This window comes from Candoia aspera, chromosome 1 (genome assembly GCF_035149785.1).
Source record: "Candoia aspera isolate rCanAsp1 chromosome 1, rCanAsp1.hap2, whole genome shotgun sequence".
Lineage (NCBI taxonomy): Eukaryota > Metazoa > Chordata > Lepidosauria > Squamata > Boidae > Candoia > Candoia aspera.
This window is the reverse complement of record NC_086153.1, coordinates 283117268-283143755: the sequence shown is the minus strand read 5'-3', so window position 1 is coordinate 283143755 and position 26488 is coordinate 283117268. Positions and strand designations below refer to the sequence as shown.

General features: G+C 36.9%; 1 protein-coding gene across 1 annotated transcript; it reads right to left on the bottom strand.

The window, feature by feature from the left end:
• Nucleotides 1-5765: 5765 nt before the first annotated feature.
• On the bottom strand, nucleotides 5766-26488 carry KATNBL1 (katanin regulatory subunit B1 like 1). The gene is made up of 10 exons (XM_063289974.1): nucleotides 26302-26488; nucleotides 17112-17239; nucleotides 14411-14451; nucleotides 13263-13545; nucleotides 11270-11388; nucleotides 10806-10856; nucleotides 10637-10726; nucleotides 9777-9866; nucleotides 8521-8614; nucleotides 5766-6987 (listed from the first exon to the last, which is right to left on the bottom strand). The coding sequence occupies exons 2-10, from the start codon at nucleotides 17223-17225 to the stop codon at nucleotides 6955-6957; spliced, it is 915 nt and encodes a 304-aa protein (XP_063146044.1). The 5' UTR covers nucleotides 17226-17239; nucleotides 26302-26488; the 3' UTR covers nucleotides 5766-6954.

The window sequence follows — 26488 nt, the reverse complement described above, 5'->3', positions numbered from 1 at the left end:
ATTTTTTATACACACAAAAAAACATTTACAGTATAATGATTAATATAATTTGTAATTATACACAGTAAATTTATTTCTTACTGATTCCAATTAAGAGAATACAGTAAATACCTGCTGCAGGATTGAGGTTTTTCCCCCCCTAAGTCTGGGACATACCATGGGAATAAACGGGATCTGGGACTTGCAGATAAAAAAGCTTTTTGTATTTGCCTTTTGAACACTGTAAATCTTAAAGACTGCAAGGCTGTACCTTTAAAATGTTAAAATGAACAGAATCCTGATTTTTTTTTAAAAACTGGCAGCATTATAATATAAACCGGGATCTGGTTAAGACAGCAGTGTGAGAAACTCTCCATTTTTATACTTCTGGCCAACTATGATCAATTTAAATCTAAGCCTTGTTTCTCATCTGTCATTGCTAGAAGAATCTGAAATATCAGAAGATGAAGGTATCTTTCCCTCTTTTGTATCTCCGTGTGTGTGTGTGTGTGTGTGTGTGTGTGTAAGTGTAAGTGAATGTGAGTGAGATAGTGTTTTCTTGGATTTACTTTTTCATCTTCTGGGATTTTTTTTTAATTATTTAGGTTCATCATATTATGTGGTGCTTTAAAAACAAGATATTGTTCTTGCTTTCTTTAGTCTTGATTTTTTTCCTTGCTCTTCTTTTGAGTCTTTTTTCTTCATCAGGAATACATTTTTAAACATTCATTTATTCTGGCTGAATGACATGTTTTCCCAGCTCTTATTCCTCACTCTCTTCATTGCTTGTGTTACATCTAAAACAATGTTTCTTTTTGGATCCACCTAGAGAAAGTTTCAGCATTCAAATGTCAGATGACCTGGATTGCCACATTACATGCAACTGCCCTGGTGTTATCTCTATTTCCACCTCGCAACACCATGAACCTGATACAACCCGCCAGTTCTATCCTGTTGCCTTCTTCCAGAATCTTTTGACTTGTTAGTCTAATTAGTGATTTCCTGGTAGATGCTCACACAATTTTTAACCAGATCTAACCCTAATTAGAAACCGGGCAAACTTTGCATATAATTTGTTCAAGTTCAGAACTGAATTAGAAGCCCTGTATGCAAGGTACACAGAAGATGATTGTATATAAATTGATCGTTTATATAAATCCAGGATAGTGCACAACTGATTTACTGTATGTTTTAACAGCAACAGTTTAAGTTATTGCCATAATCATAGAACAATAAAGATAGTTTCAAGGAAATTTTCTGTTAGGAAAAATTAATTTTGTTGATATGGAAAGATTCAAAGAAGTTTCAAGTAGACCAGCAGATTAGGGATGAGTGGGTAGAGTCTGTAGCCTAAAAGAAGAATCAGGTTAGCTTACTAAATTTCTCTACTATACAATAAAAGAAAGATAATGTATTTTCTTTTTTAAAATAAATTTTGAAGTCAGTCCCCAAAACACTAAATAGGAAGATATCTTTATTGTACAGAGCTTTTCCTAAAGGTTCAAGTTTGATACTTGAGAACAAAACACTCATATTATCCACAAAGCAAAAAAAGTCTATATTGCAGCAGTACATTTATTATGTTAGGTTGTTTCACAAAATAGGTTGCTTTTTAGTTTCCAAAAGCCTTCAACAATATGGTTAAATATTCCATAAAATAAAAATGTGGGAGAAGAAAATATTACAGGGGGCATCCAGATGATTAGAGGTTCTTGTCAAAATGAGAAAAACAGCATCATGCCATCATACTGCAAGCTTTGGCCATCTCGTATGTGCACCCAACTTCATGATGCACATACAAAAGCGCCAGCTTGTATTTTGATGGCACAGTGCTGCTTTTGAACCCACTGTGGGTGCCTTTGAATATTTTTATCTCCACTGCAATTGTGAAAATTGGCCTTATCAGTTAAATAGGTGGTTAGGTTGCCCTATCTGCTCCAAAGCTTACCGAGCAAATCATAGAGCTCAATTAACCTTGAAATTATCAAGTTGCATACAGAATAGCCAAGGTCAAAAAGCTCCATACAAATGGAGAAAATTGCCTTTTTCTAGCTGCTGTGATTAAAATTAATTGGACAGACTTATAAATATGGGAAATAGATACATAAATAAAATGGTGGGGGAGCCTAATGCCCAGTTTGCAAGTAGACTTTTGTCTAATGACACTGTTTCCAGTAACATGGTAGATTCAGATGATCTCAACTCAGCTCTGGCTTCATGTACTTAATATTTATAGTTGTAGAAACTTCTCCAATGCTGGGCCTAAATCTTTCAAAGCAAAAGCTTGCATATGTATCACAAAGTGTTACCAATCAGCACCAGAAGAATTTCAGCATATTGAGGATTCTCTGCAACAATCTGACACGCAGCATGCTCCATCTGTACGTCTTCACATAAGGTGACTTTTTGTATACAGGCCTTCATCTTTACTTGTCCCTGAAATTGCCTTAGACAAATTACATTTACAATTTAAATTTGGCATTTTATCTTCAACAAATCTAGCCTGTGTTATTAAATGAACATCCTTAACCCTATCATTTACTTCATCTATCAGAACAGCAAATGGTTTCTTTCTTGGTTTTTTAATTGAGCAAGAATGTTTGAGGTTTTGAAGAGACTGGTGCTGAACACATTTCTTCACTGCTTACCGTGATTCAAGATAGCTGTTTCAGAGAAAATTTTTGACACATGTTTTCAGATGGAGAAATTAACCTTATTAGTATTAAGGCATAGTTGTGCATATATTTTTACTGATTATAACATGAAATTAGTATATTTAAATAACATTTTAGTAAGCTGAACACTATCTCACTGTATAGAGGCTGTGATCTATAAATAATGGTTTATGACACATGTCATACAAATACTTTTCTTAAATCATGGTGTAGTATAATTTGTGAGTTCATTTTTTTGTTTTGTTTTGTTTTGAATTCTCCATCACAAGGAAAGCATTTATAAATATTGCTCGTAATTTTATATCATACTCTGTTATGGGACTCTATCTTTAAAGATAGCATAGTGTTAGTAGATGTAATTTTGACAAATCAGTATAATATTTTAAGAAAATATCCTAGGTTAAGCAGACAGAAAGATTGCCAATGTAGTGTATCAAAACTATCTATGGAATTTAGTCTAGTGTTTTACAAAGCTCAGATGATACCTGGCAGACGTTATAGATCTTCCCAATAAAAATAACAATTCTATTTATTCAAGTAATTGATGTTGAGAACTATGTGAACTATTTTGTTGGGTTCTTGTGTTCTCTGAGCTTCTTTCTCCTCTTGCAGCTATTTCATTATCAGCCTAGGTAACATAAGCGCATATGATTATGTTACCTAGACTGGGGAAAAAAAAGTCTGCAAGAAGCAAGCTCAGAGAACAAGAACCCAACAGATCAACCCTGAGGAATATTTATTCTCCACTATTGAAATTCTATTTTGCCTAGCTTGTGAGTTTTCCTGAAGTATCCTTGTCAAACATACTCCGCTAAATAGACACACCAATGCACTATTAGTTAATTGCAGCAACAGGGCTTTGCAAAACAGTTGAAAGAAATAAAAGACTGTGTGTGCATGCACAAACATTTTTATTCAAACACCACTGAAGCTAAGTTGTTGCATACAGACACATTTATGCAGATTGCAGAAGACAGCTTTTGAAGCAGCCATGCAAATTCTCCAAAGGACATGGCTTTTTTTAATGTTTTGTGCTTCGCTTGCGCAAGAATGTTTTGTACGATTAGGGTTAATGCAGCACTTTGCATTTGATCTCCAAAAACTGCTTTAGAGTATATGTCTGCAACATCTGAAAATAGTTTTTTTTTTCCCAGGACTGATCTTATTGGAGAATGAACATCTGCAGGTAGACCTTGGTTACCAATTGCCTTGCGCAGCAACTGTTTGAAGTTACGACAGTGCTGAAAAAATAACTTTGTGAGCAAGGCATGAATATGACCTTTGCAGTGTCCCTCAGTCGTATTTGCCATTACAGTCAGTTAGTACATGTTGTCTGTGTCTGACTTGTTCTCCCCCCCCCCCCCCGCAGAGCAGAGAGATTGGAGAGGAAGAGATACAAGAGAGTAAGCAGGCAAACAATGCGGAATACACATCAAAAGGAATGTGCTAGCACCAGCTGTCGCCACATCCTTTCGATGTGTATTCATCATTGTGTGTCTTACTCTCTTGCAATCCCTTCCTCTCCAATGAATGTAAATAGAAACATTAATTCCCATCTTACTAATTATCCCAACATTCCAAAATGTTCCAGTGGAATGGAACATTCCACTGGGAATGTTCATCCCAGTGAACATTCTAAAGGGCAGGGGAGTGGGGGGGGGAAGGAAAGCTTAAGTACAATCGTAAACACAGTTGCAGTCACGTGATTTTCCACTTAGCAATTGTGTCACGTAGTGACCAAGTTGCCGGGCCCAATTGAGATTGCTAAACTAGGACTTCCTGTACTGCTGCAGAGTCCTAGTGATTTCCAAAGCACACCCTTCAGATGCTTTGCCTTGTCCACTCTTTGTTTAGTACACGTTGGTGCAGCATATACTGAAGCTAAGTACATCTTATGTGTAAGTCACTGTAACTGATTAGAGAATGCAACAGGGAGTGGGCCACCAAAGGTTAAAGTTGCACAAAGTGCAGATGTATGATTTGCTACCAATTTTAGTGGAAAACAACGTAAACTACATCTAATATGCCTTAACATTTCTTTAAAAAAAAAAACCTTCAAACCTCCAAAGAACAGAAAGTATCCCAAAATCTCCATCTAACCGATTCATAACTTTTTAAAACCTTTATTTTATGCAATGCCACTTTATATTACTTAGCCTTCTGTAGAATGGAATGCAACTGTTAAGGCAAAATGGCCTATGAAGTAAGAGGTCAGTGTGGGACAGCATAAAATTGCTACCTGGCTTAAGTTAGTTGGATCAGATAAGTACAGTAGTATTATAGAATTATATAATATAGTCAATTATTGGTGCTACTGATTTCATATAGTCAGCCCTTAAAACATTAGGAAAATAATTACTTGGTCCTAAAATAATTTCATATACTACTTGGTCCTCACGTTATTTTTAGGAGCTCTGTTGGCTCAAGAGCAGGACAGCTTTTCTCTTAAATAGACATAACACCCAGGGATAATTTGCTTCACTCTGCAGAGCTAGAAGAGTCTATAAACTGAGTCAACAGAACTAGACTTAGTTCTGATTTTAACAATTCAAAATTGTGTTTTTATAGGGAAACGCACATAAGGCGTCTTTCTTACAGCCTGCAGTTGCATACATACTACACCTAATATTTAAATATAGTTTGGGATTAACATTAAATATAATGGCCAACTTTGCTGGTTTGCTACAAACATATTTCAGTTTATTTATTTTCTATCCCTTTATTATTTTTATAAATAACTCAAAGTGGCGAACATACCTAATACTCCCTCGTCCTATTTTCCCCACAACAGCAGCCCTGTGAGGTGAGTTGGGCTGAGAGAGAGAGACTGGCCCAAGGTCACCCAGCTGGCTTTCATGCCTAAGGCGGGACTAGAACTCTCTGTCTCCTGGTGTCTAGCCCAGCACCTTAACCACTAGACCAAACTGGCTCTTTCAGTACACTGCTGGCAGTTTCTAAAATTTTATTTGGACATATTTGTTTTCCAGTTATATAAACCACAGGTGCCATCTCACAGACCCATCAAGTTGTTTTTCAATTTGAATAACAAGTGAGCCACAGCAGATTGTCCTAAAATGTCACAAATGAGTAAAACAAAGTACAGCTGTAAACTTGTACATGGGATGTACTGCATTTATTTTTTTAAAAAAATTAATGTTATGTTAGGAATTTGACCATGTGGCATCTACATCTGAGAGATCTGCAGCAACATTTGTTAGAAGAGGTAGCAGCTGCGCTGTTAAATCTGAAAAGCACAAATCTATTCAGGCTGTAAACATTTCTAGGAGCAGGGGTTTTAAATATATGAAGAATAACAGAAAAGGTTCTGAAGTATGAAAGTTAGTTATCTGAACTTAAAACAGTAACATCTAGTACATTTATTAAACTGTATGTAATTAAAACTATAAAGGATAGAATATATTAGAAAAAGTATTAAAATGCAAGGTATACAGAATCACTATTCTGTTAACATCTACGTGAATTTTCTCCATGTTCTACATTTTAATACTCTTACAATTAAGTCATACAGGTATTTAAGTAGTCAATTTAGTGGAAAATCCACTTCAATATATTTCAGTGTGCAAAACGTTTCAAAATGATTTGTACACAATTTGTGTAAACACTTTGATTTTTTTCAAAGGAATTTCATCCCTCTATATAGTAAATTAATATATTGGCTATATGATACCCTAATATATTGGCTATTTGCAATTCTAATAGTTAAGGCCTCTTGCTAGATACAGTTTTTCAGTAGTGCAACAAAAATAGTCTTTAATATTTTGATTAATATAGCAGACACACTTCAGAAATTCAATACATCAAAACTGCCAAAATTTGTAACATATTTGAAAATACATTTTTACAGTTCATAAGAAAACATGGTTTAAAAAATATTTATGGCGAATGGTCTTTTGTGGTTCCTAGCAATGGTTTTCAATTGTCTTCACAATTATCTTTTGTTGTATTATACAATTATGTAGAAGAAACACTTTCACACTCTCACCAGGTAACTGAAAACTAACATTTTCCCCAAAATGCGGCAAAGGCATACATACAGCTTTCATAGTGCACTTTCACCTCACTGAAGTAAAAGTTGCTCCTGTTAGATTTTTTTTTCCACTTCAATGTGAAGCAGATGGATATTTAGTGTTTGCATTAAATAGTCCAATGGTCTAGCCTTCTTCTGTCAAAGACAGTCCTCAGAAGAGGAGTTATTTTAGAAAGAGTACCTTGCTTAATATTACTTGAAAGTTTCTGTTTAAGCACATTACTGCACACACAGTTTTGTCCTCCAGGAATATCAGTGCAACTGTAACAAATAAGATTCCACATCCTAAAAAAATATAAAAAAAGGAAGCAGTAAAGCACTTTAAACTCAAAGAGCAATTCATGACACCAAGCTTCTCTTTGAATGCCAGCCATGCTATCAGTGGTTCTTTAAAGCCGTGTTTTTCAAACTTGGCAACTTTAAGATGTGTAGACTTCAACTCCCAGAATGCTGGCTGGGGAATCCTGGGAGTTGAAGTCCACACATCTTCAAGCTGCTAAGGTTGAGAAACGCTGCTTTAGTGAAAACTTGCATGTGGATCTCATTTCTTACTCAAAGATATTTCTTTGTTGAAACACATAACACCCACACTCGACTGCAGGCTTTAAAAATATTATCAGAGAGTTTGAAGTGTTATATAGGAATTGTAGTACAACATGGCTTGTTTCTGCTCAGCATCTCGTGCACAGTCAACCAGTATAATTCATTCAGTGAATTATAGCTAAACAAACTTGTGGCTTAGCATAATGTATAAACATCACTAAAATATTCTGGTAACTCCCATAACCTTTAGTCCTGTTCAGGTTTTAACTTAACATCTATGCAATAACATGTAAACTGGTATGTAAACATAAGCTTTGACATCACCCTCTATCTCCCATTTTGCTGCACTAAGCAAGAAGGTATAAATTGGAGTTATGCTCCTGCTTTAATTTGCTCTGATAATTAATTCCCCAATTATACTGAAAATTCTATTTTGTATTCATATGAGTGCATGTAGAATCTCACTCCTAACTTTTCCGTTCCAAGTGACAAGAAAAGAGTGAGGGGATAACTAATGCGGTGATATTAGGAGACAAGCCAATATGTATATACCTGTCTCTTTGATATATAATAACATACACTGCTCAGAGACTTCTGCCTGCAATACAGGAAATAATAATATTCTCTATTATGGAGTTACTGCAAGATAATGTGATGTCCTTTGAATTGTTATTCTGCAAATGCTTAAAATGATTATGACTGTTCTATGAAATAATAAAAGTTAGTTCTCTGCTAATAAAGAGGGTAACATTCGGTGCTGCTTTTTTTTTTATGAAAAGCAAAGATCAGCATAATAACCAGGTAAAATAACCAAGGGGTGTGAGAAAGAGAGAGACTGAAGAGCAGACATACAAGAAACAATAAGCCAGATTCAATTTTCTGTCTTAATAGTGACAAAGGGGAAGAGATGTGAGAGATTTGCTAAGTTAACACAATATCTGCAGGCAGACGGGTGTATTGATATACGAAGAAAAATACTACTGTTAGAAACTCATTTCAAATTCCAAATAATTAACCTCAAATGGAGAAATAAAGTAACTCGATAGGGTATCTTCAAAATTACATGATGGGGTTTCTGTTCATGCCAAGGGACTCCCCAACTCCTACATAGTTCTGGGGAATCAAATCTTTCTAATTAGACTTTGAGTATCACAGGAAGGGAGGGGCAGAATAATATCATTTGGTACATTCCACTATAATTTAAGTTGAATTATATAAACTTAAGACCATAAATTAATTTTAAAAATATGTTTTCATCAAATGGATATCTATTACCTTTGCTATATTACCCGTATATCCTGGAACCAAAGTAAGTTGATTTTCTTGTTTCCACAATACACTTAATTGTTCTTTTAAAATCTGAATATTTCTAAGAAAGAAAGCCAAAAGTATGGAATATCAATGCAAAAATAAATAAATGAAGAGCAATCAATGTCTCATGGTAACTATCTTACCTAGATTTCAAATGTATGACTAATTGTACCTTTAGAAAATTACTGGCTAATGCAGAAGAAATTTGTTTTTTGAAAATAATTTTAACTGAAATTTGGGAATGGCATCATACACATTTCATCAGCCTTAGAGCAAGTTTCAACTTATGAATACTATCTTATGTTCTAGAATTTTTTTTTCTATATTATAACATTGGAGACCTCAATAGATGTCATACTTCTAAGATCAGAAATATGTTTCGGTAGGAAAAAAAAACATGCTCTGGGTGCTGTCACCTAAGGAGTGCTGATTGGCCTTTTCTATCATGGCACCTGCCCTGTGGAATATCATCCCACCTGAGATTAGGTTCACCCCAACTCTGCAGGCCTTTTGCAAGGTCCTTAAAAACTTGGTCTTGTGCCTGGGTCTGGGGCCCTGGAAGTGAGATGGAGCCCGTTTCTTGGCTTTGTTGATGGTTATTTTATGATGCTTGGCTGCTATGTGTCTTATTTTATATTATGTGCTTTATTTGTTTTTATCTATTTCAGTGTTTCTCAACCTTGGCAACTTTAAGATGTGTGGACTTCAACTCCCAGAATTCCCCAGCCAACTTCTTAAAGTTGCCAATGTGGAGAAACACTGATCTATTATATTGTAAGTTGCCCAGAGTCACATATGTGAGATGGGTGGCTATATAAAACAAACAACAAACAATTCTATGTGCATCTCACATTGACGAAATTACTTTGCAAATGTTGCTCAATTTATTTTTTTTCTACCTTCAGTTTCACATGTCAAAAAGTATAGATAATAGAGGTTTTTGAACATTAGTCAAGAAAATCTACCATGAATCAGGATTCAGTCCTTTCTAGCTCTCCACTTTTTAATGACAGAGTTTTCAATATACAGTAACAGAGAAAGGGAAACAACTGCCTGATCAAACTTCTTGAACAATGTTCTCAACAGTTTGCTCACAAAATCTGGCTGTTTTGCCAGGAGACAGTTTTAATGTTAGAAAATATCCAATGTGTTTTAGGCACTATCTAAAGCTTAGAAGTCATACTAAAAGCCACACTGCATTTTTAAAAAGAGTAACTTACCCATCATCTATCTTTTCTGTATGGACAGAAAGTTCTGACCACCATCTCTTAATCACAGCCTGAAGCCAATTTAAACCAACAATTACGTATCTGTGGGGAAAAAAAGAGATCCATATTGTTAGACTTCAAACTGAAAACTGCTTAACCAATTCATTGGCAAAATACTCCTTAAAAGAAGCAAGAGAAAACAGCTGCAAACTGCCAAGAAATCTTTCAAATCAGGTGATAAGTGTGTTTTTTGTCTGTACAATTTTTTAATCGAAAATCTATGGAAAAAAACAAGCAGAATAAATCTAATAATGTATTAAAGGTTTCTTTTTTCTTAGAAGACAAAATGAAAGAGTTTTATGGGTATAACTCATCCAATTTATTATTGGGAAACCTATCTTTCCAAGTCATTCGGCTCAGCAGGATTGCTTTTGGGTTTCCCAACATCTTTTTATACGAACGGGTTTAAGCAACTGAACTGACATAAGTTGCTTGATTTTAAGTATACAAATGGCAGGAGATAACTTACCTTTAGCATTAACAAATCAGATTGAGGAAAACTAATTGCAAATATGAAAATGCTATACAACAAATGGCTTTCCAGCATCCCTTACTTTAACCCATCCTAGCTGGCGGTCTTGGAATTTATAGCTCAGCAACACTTGGAACGCCACATCTTTGCCCTCCGTGTCAGGACAATGAGACCAATAAAATCACTGTTGGTCCCCACCCTTGCCATGCAATTCTATGAATTTATCAGGGGTGACAACCTGCAGCAGCTGATAGGTAAAGATTAATTTTTGTTTTTATTATTTATTAGATATTATTTCATATCTAAATAATCACATAAGAACTATTTTTTAAAAACTTACTCTTCAAATTTGCTTTTAAGGATTAATTTTACTAATGGTAGAAGGTCTACACAGCAACCAACAGAAATATAAGGTTTTTCTTCCTGTAAACTGAAACAAGGCAGTATTAGTATGCATAAATATACACTTTTGGATTCCATCAACCCCTTCCTCTAGATTTTTCTTTTACCTGCTGGTAAGGACAGGGAGACAATCTACAACTACTCCCAGATCTTGTATCCTAGAAACATCAGTGAAAATATACCATTAGACACTGCTTTATGTAATTCTTCAATACATTTCAGAAGGTAGCATATTTTAAGTGCAGAAGATCAGAAATTGCTGGATTTTATTACATTAATTTACACAGATAAATAAAAGTCTGTGCATAGCAGGCCTGTGAAGAATTCCCACAGGTTTTAGAATTATGGTCTTGCATTCCACTATTAATTATCTTGTTATTCTATTATTAAATACATAATTAACTGTCCCATTATGGACACTTGCTGGAGGGAACACCCAATCAGTAAGATTAATGCATAGTATCCATCCAGCCTTTTCTGTGTGAAAAAGAATTCTGCACATACACGCATGCATGCACACACACACACAGTGACTTCAGTTGTGCTAGCAGAAATCTTTTTCCAACTTTACCTCACTAAGTAGGCTACAAGTTCACTTATACTTCTCCTCTTCCAGAAGGTTAAAGCTACATTCAGCCGGAGATTTCTACTGAAGAGAACTTGAGACATTGTATCATGATCTTCAGAAACCTGGAAACACAAGAAGAGCATAAGCATTATGAGCCAAGAACTATCATTCTATGAATTTCCTATCAGCTGGATCTATATGCAGCTATCTATATGCAGCTACGTACAAGTTGTTTAAAGATAAATATTGTCCCAGAACTGTATTTCCATGAATGTAAACTATTTCTGCTCGTAGAATAGGAGGGATAATTGCTGTGCCTGATAGAACCTCAGAAAGTTCATGAATGGATTTTTTATTTTACTTATTTACGCAGATTTAAAAATGCCTGATTCTAGACAACTCTGTGCTCAGATGTAAGCTTGTTCTTGGACTTTACCCACAGAAGCTCAAATGTATGATTGTTTATAGATAGTATTTTGTGAAACTTGTCCTAAGTGCATGTTTGATGCATTATTATACAAATAATACAAGGAGTTTATGCTAGACATTGCTCTATTTGCATGCTCTCTGTAGTATGAAGAAACCAAAAAAGGCTGTTACATTAGCCACTGGAGTAACAGCAGTTTGTATAGCCAGCACATTCTGTCCTTCTTCTGATATGAAGACAGAATGCAGCTGCAGCATGGTGGCCTTTCCAGGAGTGGAAAGCAAACCAGAGTTATTGAAAAGGAATTTATAGAATGGAAAAATCATTTAAATGAGATTCTCTAATACATATAGGTTCTATTAACACCATCATAGCTTGCCAATTTTCTCCATGTTACAGAAAATGCTATTTTCATTAATTATGTATTTATTTACAATTTTTGTATGCTGCTTTAATCTTAGTGTATTCTGAACAGTAAACAAAAGAAATCAAACATAGTATTACAGTCAAAAAATAAATCAGTGGTTGACCACAACCATATTAAAGACCAAAGGATAATTGGAATACAGTTGTCTTCAGGGCCTTTTAGAATGAGAATATCATCAGAGCCAAAAGCACCTCTGAGGAAGAGTGTTAAAAACAATGGAGGTTATCACTGAGAAGGCTTGGTGCCTAGCCAAACTAAAGGGATTTTCAAAGGTCCCTTTCGAGATGTCCAGACTGGATAGGCAGAATCCTATTTGATATGTTAATCCTGATATATCCCAGTGCCACACGAGATACGGCTTTACAGATAACAAACCACATGCTGTACTCGGCCTGAAAACATACTAGCATCCAGTGTGGCCAAGATAGGAGTAATTCTGCTGTAGTGGTTTCTGAGAGCTGGCAGCCTGGTTGCTGTATTCTGAACCAGCTGAAGCTTCCAAGTTGAATTCAAAGGCCTCTCCACATAAAGCACATTGAAGAAATCCAATTATGCAGTGATCAGGGCATAAGTTACTATCATAAGGACTTCGTGGTCCAGTTAGGGCCATGACTGGTACACCAGGCAACCCCTCTCCAGCCAGGGCTTCCACCTGCTGTTCCAGCAGGAGCTGAAGGTCCAAGAGAAGTCCCAAGATACAGATCAGCTCCTTCAGGAAAACATGATTCTGTCTAGAGCAACCATGGGGGTTAATGTTCCCAGATACCATAGAAGTTTATGTACAAACAGCAACATGGTCTCAGTAAGGTTTAGTATGTGTTTGTTTTTCCCCATCCATTACCCAACAGCCTCCAGATCTTGCAAAGCTATCTGTTGAGCTACTATATTAAGTATTTTTGGTATTAATAAAATGGATCATATCCAGTTATATAATTATGCAGGTGGGACTATATTTACTTTATATGATACTTCTTTCCCCTACAGTTCTCATAATCCCTAATCTGGAGAATATTTGAATGCTAGGTGGATTACAACAGAGGGTAAGCAAACCCTACCAGAAACACAGTAAAACAGGTAAACAGTGTTCCAATGGCTTACATTCTGATTCAACAATTTTTTAGAAGATAAAATGTTTAATTTACCTCTGAAAAAAACCCACTGTATTTTGATGAAGGACTCTCTGTTTGAGAACGGCCAGCATCACTGGAGTTCAGTAAGAAAGTACAACCATCAGGAGGCAATTTGGCTGGCAGATTACCTGCACAGGCTAGTTCATTTTCCTTATTTGCCATGTCACGGCCTTTAACTTTAGGGAGCTGTTTCTTTCTGAAACAAGGCTTTGGAGAATAATAGTGAGCTTTTCTTCTACAATATACTACTTTGAACAGAGGATGGGGGCTGGTTACAGTTTGTCCAACTGTTGTTCTGTAATAACAAGAAAGTTCATTTAAAATCTGAATATAAAACATCCAAGCAAAGTACAAAGTCACATCCAAGTCTGATGAATCTTACATTCCTTTGTGCCAGAATATCATCTTGCATTTACTATGAGAACACTACCACACATGGAAGTTTGCATTAAATCTGGCATGGGAAACACTATTTGAAGCACTACCCTCTGAAAATGTTTATGCTTATGTATCTCTCCCAGGGCATAAAAGGTTGAGGAAAAATGATAATAGATACAGCAACAAAATATCATCATATTGCACATCACCTCCTAGTAAACATTTGTGGGGTACATTGTTCCAAAAAAGATTTGCATTATTTGTGACCAACTGCTGTATATAGTTCAGCAGCCACATAGAGAGGCCCCTGGGATTGGAGCAAGTATCAGTTTTGGTTAGTTAGTTACTTAGTTATCCATCCATCCATCCATCCTTACAGTCAACCACCAAACAGGTATAGGTGTGGAAATTAAGCTCCTTATAGACCAATTTACATGACCAGGAGGCTTTCTTCCAATGTGACAAATCACAGAGGCTTCCTTCCAATCTGACAAGTCACGGTTTTATCAGGTATCTCTGACAGATTAGGACAATGCTATTTTTATCCCAAGTACAGATGAATAACAAGAGATGGAATGGGGCCAAAAAACCCTACTTCAGCTCATGATGGCATGCCAAAGATGCTAACAGCATAACTAAATGATTCTAAGGAACTTGGACAGAAGATGCCCTCTTTCAGTAGTTTCAACTGATTACTTAAATCAGAGGGATCTCTGTTTCTAGACAGAAAACTGTAAACACACTAGACTTCTTTTACCACAATCAACCAAGGCAGTTCTTACCTGCTTGTGCAAGAAGCCAAATGTTTTGCAGATTTCTTACCCTAGAAATAAACATAATAAATGTTACCAAGAACAACACATACTAATAGTAACACCTTATTTCACCCATATTTTTAAATGCATTTTCATTTTGTTTTGGTGGATATAAAAAATTGGTACTTGGAGAAAATCAGGTTAGTTTTGCTTTAGAGGAGCAAAATTACTAATGGCAACTCTGACTATTTAACTGAAACATAAGATATTGTGACATCCACAAGAAGAGATTATGACATCAGAAGTATGAGAAAACTTTGTACTACAATCAGGACTATAATGTCATTTTTGACATTAGGAAAAAAGTCTCATTAAACTCATTATATAACAATTAAGCATTTATTGCATTCTATATCAATGGCTTAAAAAATACAGCAATCAGTCCATCAGTCATGTGGCTGACTTCAGCATATCAATTTAGCTAGTATTTATTGTGATACGAGATGATTGAGTAAATGGATCCTTTAACATTTGATATTCTGATTTGTAATTTAGTGTTCTTGCATAATAGCTTAGGGCACAAGTGGCATTTTTAGCTCAAAAGGCCTTCTATCAATATAAGCAATATTTCTTTTCCCGCCTTTGTGTGTCAGATCCCCCCGATCAAAGGTTTCATAGAAACCCTTATTGGAGCATCTACTATCATTTCCTTCTCTAAGGAATGGAATCCATGTCGCCAGATGGGAGGGAGTGTGAAGTTGGAGTGTGAAGTGGTTTATTATGGCTATGGAGGACATCAAGGACACGGGGTTGAGATATGCCAGGAATACCATCTGGATGGGAGGGTGGATGACATGGTTTCATAGGAAAGGGGACTAACTAAGAGAATGTAGTTTTTAGGTTAGGTTTCAGCAGGAAAACTTTATTTGCAGCTTGCCTTCTGTACCGTTCATTACACTTCATTAAAACAGTTAAAGGAATCCCAGCCTCCTGACTGTGATTATGTGAATGCTCGAATGATCAGGTGCTGACATTGTGATTACAAGTAGCAAAGGTTCCAGTCTAATTTACAATCTGTGCGGTGTGGACAGTATGGGATTAGCAAAATATTATTCTAACTTCTTCATTTTGCAACAGCAGTATTGCTGCTGAACATTCAGAATCTATAATGTGGGGTTGCAGTAGTACAAACTCGTTTTCCATTTCTGGCCTTTGTGGTTCTATGCCCTTTATATATTTGGGTTCATTAACTTTTCAGAATACAGACCATAAATTGAAGAAATCTCTAGTGGCATTACTTATAGTACAATAAATTATTGGGGGTATGTGTGCAAAGGAAGCATTTTGGGAAGCTTAGTTAAAAATAAGCACCGATGCATTAATGATCAACATTTGCAGTTTGGGGAAAATAAGAACTCCAATTACTCTTTAACAGGAAGTGGCAGCATCCAAGTCTATTTGTCCAAGAATATTTCCCCCAAAAAATTATACTGCCATTTTCTGCTTCTTTCTCTATATTTCCATTTTTTTCCCTACCTTACTTTACATCCTGTAATTTAAATCAGTTCAGAAACTTCAGCTGGAGAATCAAAAGCAACATATCACCTTTTATAACTTATAATTACTAGTGAGGAAGACTCTGCTGACAATCTATTACAAGTGAGAGAAGGCAATTCTTTTTCCTATGCATTCCTCCCGTCCTGCCCTCTGAACAATCTTGAGTGGAGAATTCTCCAGAGGAGCAAGGGAATTGGTTTTGGGGAAAACTATTTTTCCCTTTAAATTAGAACCTCTTCTGCTTATGGTTGGATAACTCAAGGTCCAAACCAGAAAAAAATATATCTACTTTTCAGGTATTTCTGAAAAACTCAGTTTTCAACCATTTGCTACTGGACTATTTTTCAATAGTTGAAATAGTTTTCAAGCCAGCTCTAAAAATTAAACATGCGAAAATTTCGGGGGTTGGCTTATCTGCGGGTGGTGCATTTTTCATGATATTTTGGTTAAAAATTTGAGGGTCAGGTTATCCACGAGTATATACAGTAGTGGCATCCACAGAAAATGCCAAATCATAGTGAGCTTACTTATTCTAAGGCAAAAGAAACTTAACTATATTATAGTTTAACGTATAGGTAAATCCCAATAAGGCTACATCTCAAATTTCCACTAATCCTAAAACGGACTCTATTCCAAGTCTCAAAGTGAACACAAAGATTAAGCTTTGATGCCTTTTAGAGAAGACTATCATCATATGCTTCACTTCACAGTTACTAAAATATTTCATGAAACTTGCAATATAGAGATATTAAAAAATAGTCTCTTTCAAGCAGAGTTCAACTCCTAGAGGCTTAATGGACACAACAATCTACTCTTCTTGATACGGTTTGTCAGTGCTGTCTTTCAGGATTTTTTCTTCCCCATTTAATCTAAATCCCTGGAATTCTCCAGAAATCTCCCATTCAAGTACCACCCAGGACCAAATCTTCATTTCTGTATCCAAGTCAACCACTGCTGCTATCTGATGAGGTAAAAAGACTAATGGCCACTTAAAACTCATGTTGATTTTACTACTGGAGATAGGAGATCCATCACAGCTTTATAAATGACAGCCCTCTTACAATATACATTTACTAGAATGTAGCAGAAGAATGAAGTGCGTTAATTTTTAAAATTGATATCCAATGATACAAAAGATAAGATTTAGACAAATTATATATGAAAAGCTTACCTCCTTCATATTCTCATTAAGGGAATGAGAGCTCCTTTTCCTAGGGAGATCAACAGGACGACCTTCAATACATAACAGGTTCCGTTTTCTAACATTTTGAGCTTCAGATGCCATAATCTCCACAATTCCTAATTTCAGAGACAAAATTAATTTACAACCTTAATATTATTTATCAAATTTAAATAATTTTAAATGTTTTTAAATATATATCACCATACTACACACAATTTGGCAGGATGCACATACATACCAAAGTCCATAAAACCGCAGTGAAAGCAGATGACAAGCTTCCAACGTCTAATGTGCTCACATTTTAAAAAAATATTTTCCCATCAGTTATTACAGCTAGTAAATTTATCTGAAAGAATACAGATTTATTATGTGACAGCAATGATTTAAAAATATCTATCATGGTTTCTAAAAAAAACGCACTTAAGAAACATTGTTTGACCTGGGACCTTAATTACAGAATAACTTATAGGAGAGAATAAAAATATCCCAGCTTGCCAGAGATATACATCCACCACTAGCTGGCAGAAATAAAACAGGTGCTCTGCAGCTGAATCCATACTACATGCTCAACAACCCTCCCCCAAAAGGGGAAATTGGAACCTGGGCAATTCTTACAACTGCTAACGTAGCAAAGTGTCATGTTCATCGTTCCAATGGTCTGGGTCCATCGTAACGTTTCGCGTGTCAATTTTCCTGATCCGTGTCTGTCATTTGCGGGGAGGAGAATTTCAGCCCTGCCGGGCTGTAATCTCCTTACTGTTACTGAGGAATGTATGTTTGGGTTATTGCATGTGTTCAAGGTTACTTTCCCAGGCTGATGTGTTAATGGTTACCAGCACCTGGGAGGGGGTGGTTGCTATGGTGGGGCGAGGGCGGGATCGGGTTTGAAGCGAGGGTTTTTAGTTTGTATTTGGCGCGCTTTTGATCATTCTCAGCTTTCTTTGTAGTTGCACACTATTCTTTCATTAAGAACCTGCTTGTGAAGCTGAGTATGTCAGAATAGGCAATCATTACACAAAGTTACTTCTTAAGAGTGTTCAGTAACATTAATTCAGTAATATGTTAAGATTAAATTTAGATTCAGCACATGCCAAAACTTTGTCAATATTTGATATGTTCCTGTAATACTGCTTATAACAGTTTATAGATCTGTCTAAAAAGCAGTAAATTTATAGTGACTCTTCTGTAAATGTTGAAGAGATAATGAAAGCCATGGTGTTCTCAGATAGCTGCACTATTTTAAACACATTCCCAGAGTACTTCTCAGCTTTGAATTCAAGTTCTACTAGATTTTACCTTGAAGGAAAACACACATACAAAATTAATTTCACATTTTAGATAACACAGGAAAGATATGGTAGAACCCATATTACAGTACACTCTAAACTTGAATTTTAAAATGGAACTGAGTATCATAATGTAGTATTAAAATTATGGTTAAGTATCTACTTTCATTAATTGTGCATAATACTGTAAGCGGGTTACACTGTAGACAGTACTGCACACTGTAATTATTCTCTCTAGAAAAACAAATGCTTTAAGATATAAAAACTTAAACCCCAAATCCTATTTAAGTTTTTTTGTAAACTCCAACCCTGTTTACCATAATGGTGATAATATGTACTTGCTGGTTCTTTCCCAACCAGCAAAGTAGCAAAACAGGCCCACTTACAGACAAGGAAGAAGCTTCTGAATAGTGAGCATTGTTAATAAGGAGCTAGGCACACTGTACCTCAGAACATTATTAGGAATATTTCTGATAATCTCCCGTTCACTGGATATTTTCAGGCAGGAGGTAGATACGTATTATGAGTCCTGCACATAGCAGAGGATTGGCCACAATGGCTTAAGTGATTCCTTCTAGTTCTGATTCTATGATGGGGAGCACTACAAACAGCTTGGTGAACTGCTGACCGGGAAACCCCTACAATGTCCTACAGTACTAACATGGGGTTGACAGCATACCTGGCTGCAAAATACAGCCCCATACAGCAGTGACTCTTGCAACATTTTTCCCTCTACAGTTGAGGTCTGAAGCTTCTGACATGCTGCACTATTTAGATTGTAGTCTCTCACTGTTCATCTTTGTTAGAAAAACAAAGTCATTATCTGCGCTCCTGATACACATTATCATCCAGCAACCACCCCACCAGAAAGCAGTGGAGATAAGGTTACTCTAGTGGGTTAGCTGCAAGACCAAAATCTCTTTTGTTTCCATTAGTGATTGGCATTAGATCAGCAATGTTGGGTGTATTAGAGCATTATATTATCATTATGGTTAGAATAAAAGCCATAAAGTTAAAAACTGGTTTCCAAATAGTTTTATCTTCCTTTTCTCATCCCTTAATTTTGAAATGCAATTTTTTAAATTAAAATCTGAAGAACAGGGTAGACATGTTTTACATAAAAATCAAACATATTATAACACTGCAGGCCGTCTGCTTTATTTAAGCTAAGGAGATCAAGTAATCAACTTAGCAGTTAAATCCATGATTTAGTTTTCATAACGCTATTTGAAATGCCTGAAGTGATTTGACTTTTTACCACATCATTTTTACCTTTTAAAATGTGGCTGAGGTACCTTATGTAAAGGACAGATAATGATATTAAAAAATGTCTCCTAATATTACATCAACAAAGAAAACAGAGTCATCTATGGTATGCTCCCCAACCTGGGACACTCCAGTTGTGTTAGGCTTCAATTTCCATAATCTCCCAACCAAGATAACTGGATAATACCAGGTAAGGGAAGACTGGCTTACCTGTAGTTGTACATAGAATATGGAATGGCTGATACTTTTTTATTGACAGAATAGCCTATACCAATAACTCCTTAAAAATATACATCACCATGCAATAATACACAGATACCATTCCCCCCACCTCACAAATGATTAAGTATCACTGTCCTAGAGACTTATTCCATTCTAAACCATGAACAGGTAGATAGGTTGTTCTCCCTTACTAATTTGCTGAACATGGTCTCCTCCATAGCACATGCAAATTAGAACTTGTCCAGTCAATCTATTTAACTGTGTTAAAATTATCACTTATTACATGAATAATCTAACATTTGCAACCTATGTTCACATTAAATTACTTATCTGGGATGGATTTTTGAAACCACATATTTATGTGAGTAGTTGCATGTTTGTAAACTACTAAGTTGTTTCAGGATGGCACTTCTTAGAACAGCAATCTCACTCTCTCATACAAGTCTTTCAAAGTAGCTTAGGTAAAAACATTACTTTGCAGTTGCTTAACAATTATTAAATAGTTGGAAATTATCTGCAAATTCACAAGTTTGCCCTTCTTTGTGGATATACCCCATTTTCAGAGTCAAAATGGTTACCATTTTATGTATAGTCATCAATATCATTGGATTTAGCTTGGTCTAGGATGCTCACACTAAGTCTGTCCATGTGTTGTGAGATTAAGGAGTTTTCATTGTGTCTTCTGACTGCTAGTTGGTGTTTGTGGATGCGCTCTGCTAGTCTTCTGCCTGTCTGTCCTACATAGTGGCTGTTACAGTCCTTACACTGTATGTTGTAGATAACTCCTGTTTTTCCTTCTTGGGCTACTGGGTCTTTTGGGGTACTTAAGATGTTTTTGAGGGTTTTAGTTGGTTTGTGTACTACAGTGATGCTACATGGTTTTAATAGTTTGTTAACTGTTTCTGAGATGCTTTTGATGTACTGTATGGCAGTGTTATCCTTTTCATAGCTTGCATTGGTTGTGCTGTAGTGGGTTGAGCGGTCAGGCACTTTTTGATAAAGTTGCATGGGTATTCATTTTGTTGTAAGTTGTACAGGTGGTCTCTTTCCTTTTTCTGGGTTGCTGCAGTGCGTTTGTATTGTCTGAATGATGTTCTTACACAGCGTCTCTTGTGGGAAGTTGGGTTACTTTCGTAATAGAGCACTTGGTTACCGTGGGTGGTTTTTCAATAGATTTGTGTTTTTAATTTGCCATTGTCTCTTCTTCTGATGAGGATATCCAGGAAAGGTAGTGTGTTGTTTTCTTCTTCCCTTGTGAATTTTATTCCTTTGAAGATGTCACTGATTGTTTCATGTGTCTTTAGTTGTTTTTTTATTATGATGGTGTCGTCTACATTCTGGATCCATATTTTTGGTTGCATGTCTGGGAGTGCTATAGTTTCTAGATGCTGCATTACGGTCTCTGCTATGAGTCCTGAGAGAGGCGATCCCATGGATGTTCCTCTGATTTGTTGGTATATTTGTCCATCAAACTGAAAGTAGGGAGTGAGGCAGAGTTGATGAGTTCCATGATTCTGGGTAAAGCAACCAGCTGAGTGACTGTTTTTAAGTCTGCTATACTTATTTCTTTGTTCACACTGACACTGCTGTCTTGTTAATTGCTTCCGACAAGATGTTCATTTTGCCCAAGGGAGGGCTGTGAATAGTATAAGATAGCTGTTTAGTGGATTACGGGCCGAAGACACAGGACTTATGTAGCATATTCCAACAGTGAGATGGGAAGCACATATTTCTGTTTTCAAATCCAGCTCTAGAAGCGAAAGAGCGGGAGCATGCAATCCCAACTCTGTGCGGATAGCACTATAATATGGTTCAAGATTATGCACGCAGCAGCATAAACACAACTTTCATAAGCCTTGTTCCTACTTGCATTTACTATGGCACCAACATGCCAACAACTCCAATGTTCTCCCTTAGCTGCATAATACTGACCTCATCTCATCGCCAAACTTAGTGTACTGGTACAAAAGTGACAATTCCCTTATTAAAATGACACTATCCCACCACAGCTTTAAGGTATGTAAAATCTGTCACCTATTGAGTCAGATAACCTCTTAAGTGACCAGAAGTGTTTTCTGGAAATGCTAGGAGGTAGCATGCCACTCCCCTCTGGTCAGTAGCCAGTCTCTGCCACAGCTATTTCTCTTCCATTGTTTGATGTTCTTGAGTTCCTTTCATAACTGTTGCCTTCTCTCCTCTCCACCATGACCCCCCCCCCCACCAATTCTGTAACCAGTTTTCTCTAGGCTTCCAATGAGGTAGTGTAGCCTTACATACAAAGACAGCTAATTGATTCTGGGCCAGTCACTCTCTCTCAACCCTAGGAAGAAGGCAATGGAAAATCACTTCTGAAAATCTTACCAAGAAAACTGCAGGGAATAGTCCAGGCAGTCACCAGGAGTAATATATTTATTATATATTCATAATTTATTAAAATTATATGCCATCCAACTCCCAGCAGATAATTCATAGCCAGGTCTTCCTCCAGGGCTATTTCTGCTTTGTTGTCTTTCCATATATTTCTTTATTTCACATTATTTTAACTTGGGAGATGCCCAAATGGATTATGACTCACCCAATTCATGATGCAGACCCCCTTTGGAAGTGACATGCTGGGAAAGGGAGCCAAGCTTGGGGGGGGGGGATCAATCACCTGCTCAGTAACAAGTAGCACTCTCACCATCTGAATAAAATCATTCAGCAATAACTCATAACAAATACAATAGCAGGATAGGGATGGCAATGGTGACAGATTTTATGCCAACATTATTTTGTGCCAACTCAAGGATGGGTAGAGAGCACTTTAAATTAATCTTGGGGAAAAGCCCAGATATTTTGCCAGGGCCACTTGGGGGGTTACTATTAGTTACTCTGTGACAGTTACAATATATGGTATGAATTATTAATATTTCTACATGAAATATCTGAGCTTTAAGCATTAAACCTGAAAATTATTTTCTAAATAATTTCAAATACTCCTCAAAGATAAAGACAACAAGAAAAAAAATGGTATCAAAGCTAAATTATTTTTCTATGGGAATGGGAAAAAGCCTGACTTTAATCTGTTAAACCACAAGGAGAAAAAGGATTTCACATCCTCTTTGCAGGAACATATTATCTTAGGATAAATTCCCTCCCAACACTAGCTAATCCTACCCAATTTATCTTTGCTTCTAGTACAGCAGGTTTAAATTATCTCTAACTCTGTTAACATTAAAATAATTAGTTGATTTCTACTCTGCCTTCCACAAGCCAAGTGACCTGTGCATGTTGTATAAGATGAAAACAGTCTGACTTTAGAATCTGGAATTTGTTTGTTCCTTCTTCCCGTCAAGCTGTGGGACAGCCCATAGTACAACTACGCTTTGTACTCCATAATACCCAATTTGCATGTCTGGAGATCTGACTCCATCTAGGAACACTACTGTAGACTTGGCTGAAAGATCAGGCAACTCTTTCCCCCCGCCCTAGTTTTAATCATTTGGACTGCAGAAGAGTTCTAGAAAAGTCAAAAGCTAGCTATTATAAAACTTTAATTGACCAAATAAAGATATTGTTTCAGTGAAATTTGGATTATTTTCTCATGGATGACACAGGTTTTTTGTAAAACTATTAGAATGTAAATCCTCAACAAACATACCAGGGGGACTATGGTTACACATGCAGTATGTTGTAACACAGTAAAGATATTTTCCAGAAACTTTTATCACACAAACCTTCCTTTATGCCATTTTTCTTAATATTGTATGAGTCTCAGACTCAGTAAAAATTGAGCACATCTATTCAATTCTTATAATGAAACAGAATTTTCCATTAGCAGAATATGCTATCCAAGTTTATACAGAAATCCACTGTATTCAGTATAGCTTACTTTTTAGGAAAGAGTACATAGGACTGGGACTTGATCATGCATATCTATACAGAAGAAAGTCCCACTGAGTTCAAAGGACCTCATTCTCAGATGTGCGCAAACAGGACTGCAACACTGATTTTCATACTAATTTGAGTATCTAGGGAATCTAATGAAGCCCTTCAGTCTAAGTTACTACTCTCAGTAGCTGCATTCAAACATAATACTTCATTGGTCTTTTCACAACAGGGTTTGTTGGCAGAACCTGACTGACATTGGCTGATCTCAAAAAGCAAAGCAGGATCTGAATTGGTTAGTACTTGGATGGGATACCACCAGAATACCAGGACTATAAGCTAGACTGGAAAGATTTTTAAAAAACAAATCCTGCAAGAAGGCTTCTACATTGTCGTCAGGAACACTATATGGGCATGTCCATGAAGTCACCAGAAACTGAGCATTACTTTTTCGCTGTTTCATTGAACAAGCCACAATGGCTCAAGTCGTTGGGATATTTAATGGAAAGCAAACTAAAAATGATATAAATGAAGCAAATAATCAGATGAAACTAAAACCAAGAAATCCACATTGCATGAATCAGTCAATATCTCTGTATACACAAAAGTTATGTGCGAAGGGGGGAAGTACAACTAAGACAAAAAAAATGATATATGCTATCTTGAGCTTCTTAAATGAAGGAAAAAAATATAAAATGGCAAATATCCTGGAATAGATAAGAGGTATCTAGATGATACAAACAAATATTAAATGTCATGATCCTGGACCTACATGCAGAACTAGCTAATACAAAAACACTATGCTCTTAGTTGTTACTAAAGACTCAGTGAGGTCCAGTCAACACAATTAAAGTGATGTGGTAAAAGTTCAAGCCTTGCTGTAAAGTGGCTTAAAGGATTACATTTCTGTATAACTATTGCCAGCTTCCAAGATGTGAAGCAGAATAGTTACATATCTTACACAATTTACATAGCAAATACATTTTAAGGGAAAATATTTTATTTGCAGAAAATCTATACATCATCTTTTGGCCCCTTAAGAATCCCAAGGCCACTCACAATAAGCCAGTCCTTTTTTTAAAAAAGCAGTTAACAGTCCATCTGAAAACAAGAATCTTCCTAAAAGCCAACTAAATAATCAGCTGACCCTCTGTTAAGAGAAAACTCCTCTTGTGGAGCCTGTCAGAGAGATGGTCCTAATTTTATGGTACTTCCAGATGTACTTCCTTGGCATCAGGACTTCCACTAACAGTTCCAACTGATCTGTAGGTTCCTATGCAAGGAGGTAGTTCTTTAAATATTCCAGTTCCATGAAAATAATTTAATTACTAACCTCAGTTTTCCAAATTGCACATTCTACTTGCATTTCTGCTTTTTATTTCTAGGCCATTGTCCTCTTTCTCTTTATGCCACACTGTCTCCCTTTGAGAAACCCATATAGGAAGTCTGGAGACAGGCATAATTAACATTCTGCACTATGCAATACCAACACTATTTATTGTAGGTACAGATATTTATGACTTATATGTCCCAGCATCTCTCTCTATTGGCCATGCTGATTTGGGCTTGAGCTGCTAGGAGTAGTAGTTTAAGAGGCCCAGATACCATACACTTACAACTTACCTTCTGTAGCACTTTCACTTTGATTTCTCACTATTAAGCAGCCACATGCCATGTACAAATATGTCTTCAAATAACCCTAAGTTAGCTAAGGTCTTTTATCCTCTACCAGAGTAACTCAATTAGTAACAATATTGCCACATTTAAAGCATCCACATCAGGCATCCCCAGCTGCTTACATATTTGCTTTCTGCTTTGGAAAAAAGCTTTTAGGCAGTGTGTAATTTTGCAATATAGAGCGGTAGCAAAACCAATTTCATAAATAATCACAGGATGTGAAAAGTCACACCAATGCAATCCTAAGCATGCTTACTCAGAAGCTAATTCCATTCAATTAGGACTTATCCCTTAAGTGGCAGAAAGGTGTAGCTTTAAGAGATTTTGTGCATCCAAAGTCCAGATGCTTTTTTTAAAAACAAAGCCAAGAAGTCTGAAAGAAAACTAAGAATTACAATTGTTTTTCGTTCTTCTGACTTGGCAGCATGAGAATGGAAAGACTAACACTGGTGATATTAAGTAAGGCGTTTCTCTATTTCAAAGCCAAACCTGAGAGAGAATTCCTACTGGGGGAATCCCTCCTCGGGCAACAAGGGGCAGGTGCAGCCTTCTCAACAAGCACCACTTAAGGGGGTGGTTCAGAGGCAGGTAGAGACTAGCCAACTTCATCCCCGCCCAGGAAAGCTTCTGCCAACAGAGGCAGCCAAAGATGGGCCTTCTCTCTCAGAGGCGCCCCAGAAAAAGAACCCCACGGCAGGAAGACCAGAGGACGGAGGACGCGAAAAGAAAGGCAGCTTCGCCCCACTCCCGAGCCGCTTCCTCCTTTAGAGTCTGAGCCCGGCCTGCGTAGCCCGAGCGCGCGGATGCAGCAGCCTGGCCGCCTCCCGTTCGAGCAGCGCCGAGGACCGGCGTTCGCTCACCTGCTGCTGCTCATGGTCCAGCGCGCCAGGAGTTCCGCCGCTGCCTGGGCCGCAAACGCAAGCCGTCGGATTGGCGGCGTCCTAACACCGCGGCCCTCTCGCCGTAGCCAGCAGCGCCATTCAAACTATGACGCGTTGCATGCTGGGACTGGAGAGTCCGGACAGGCGGGATTGTCAGCGAGACACC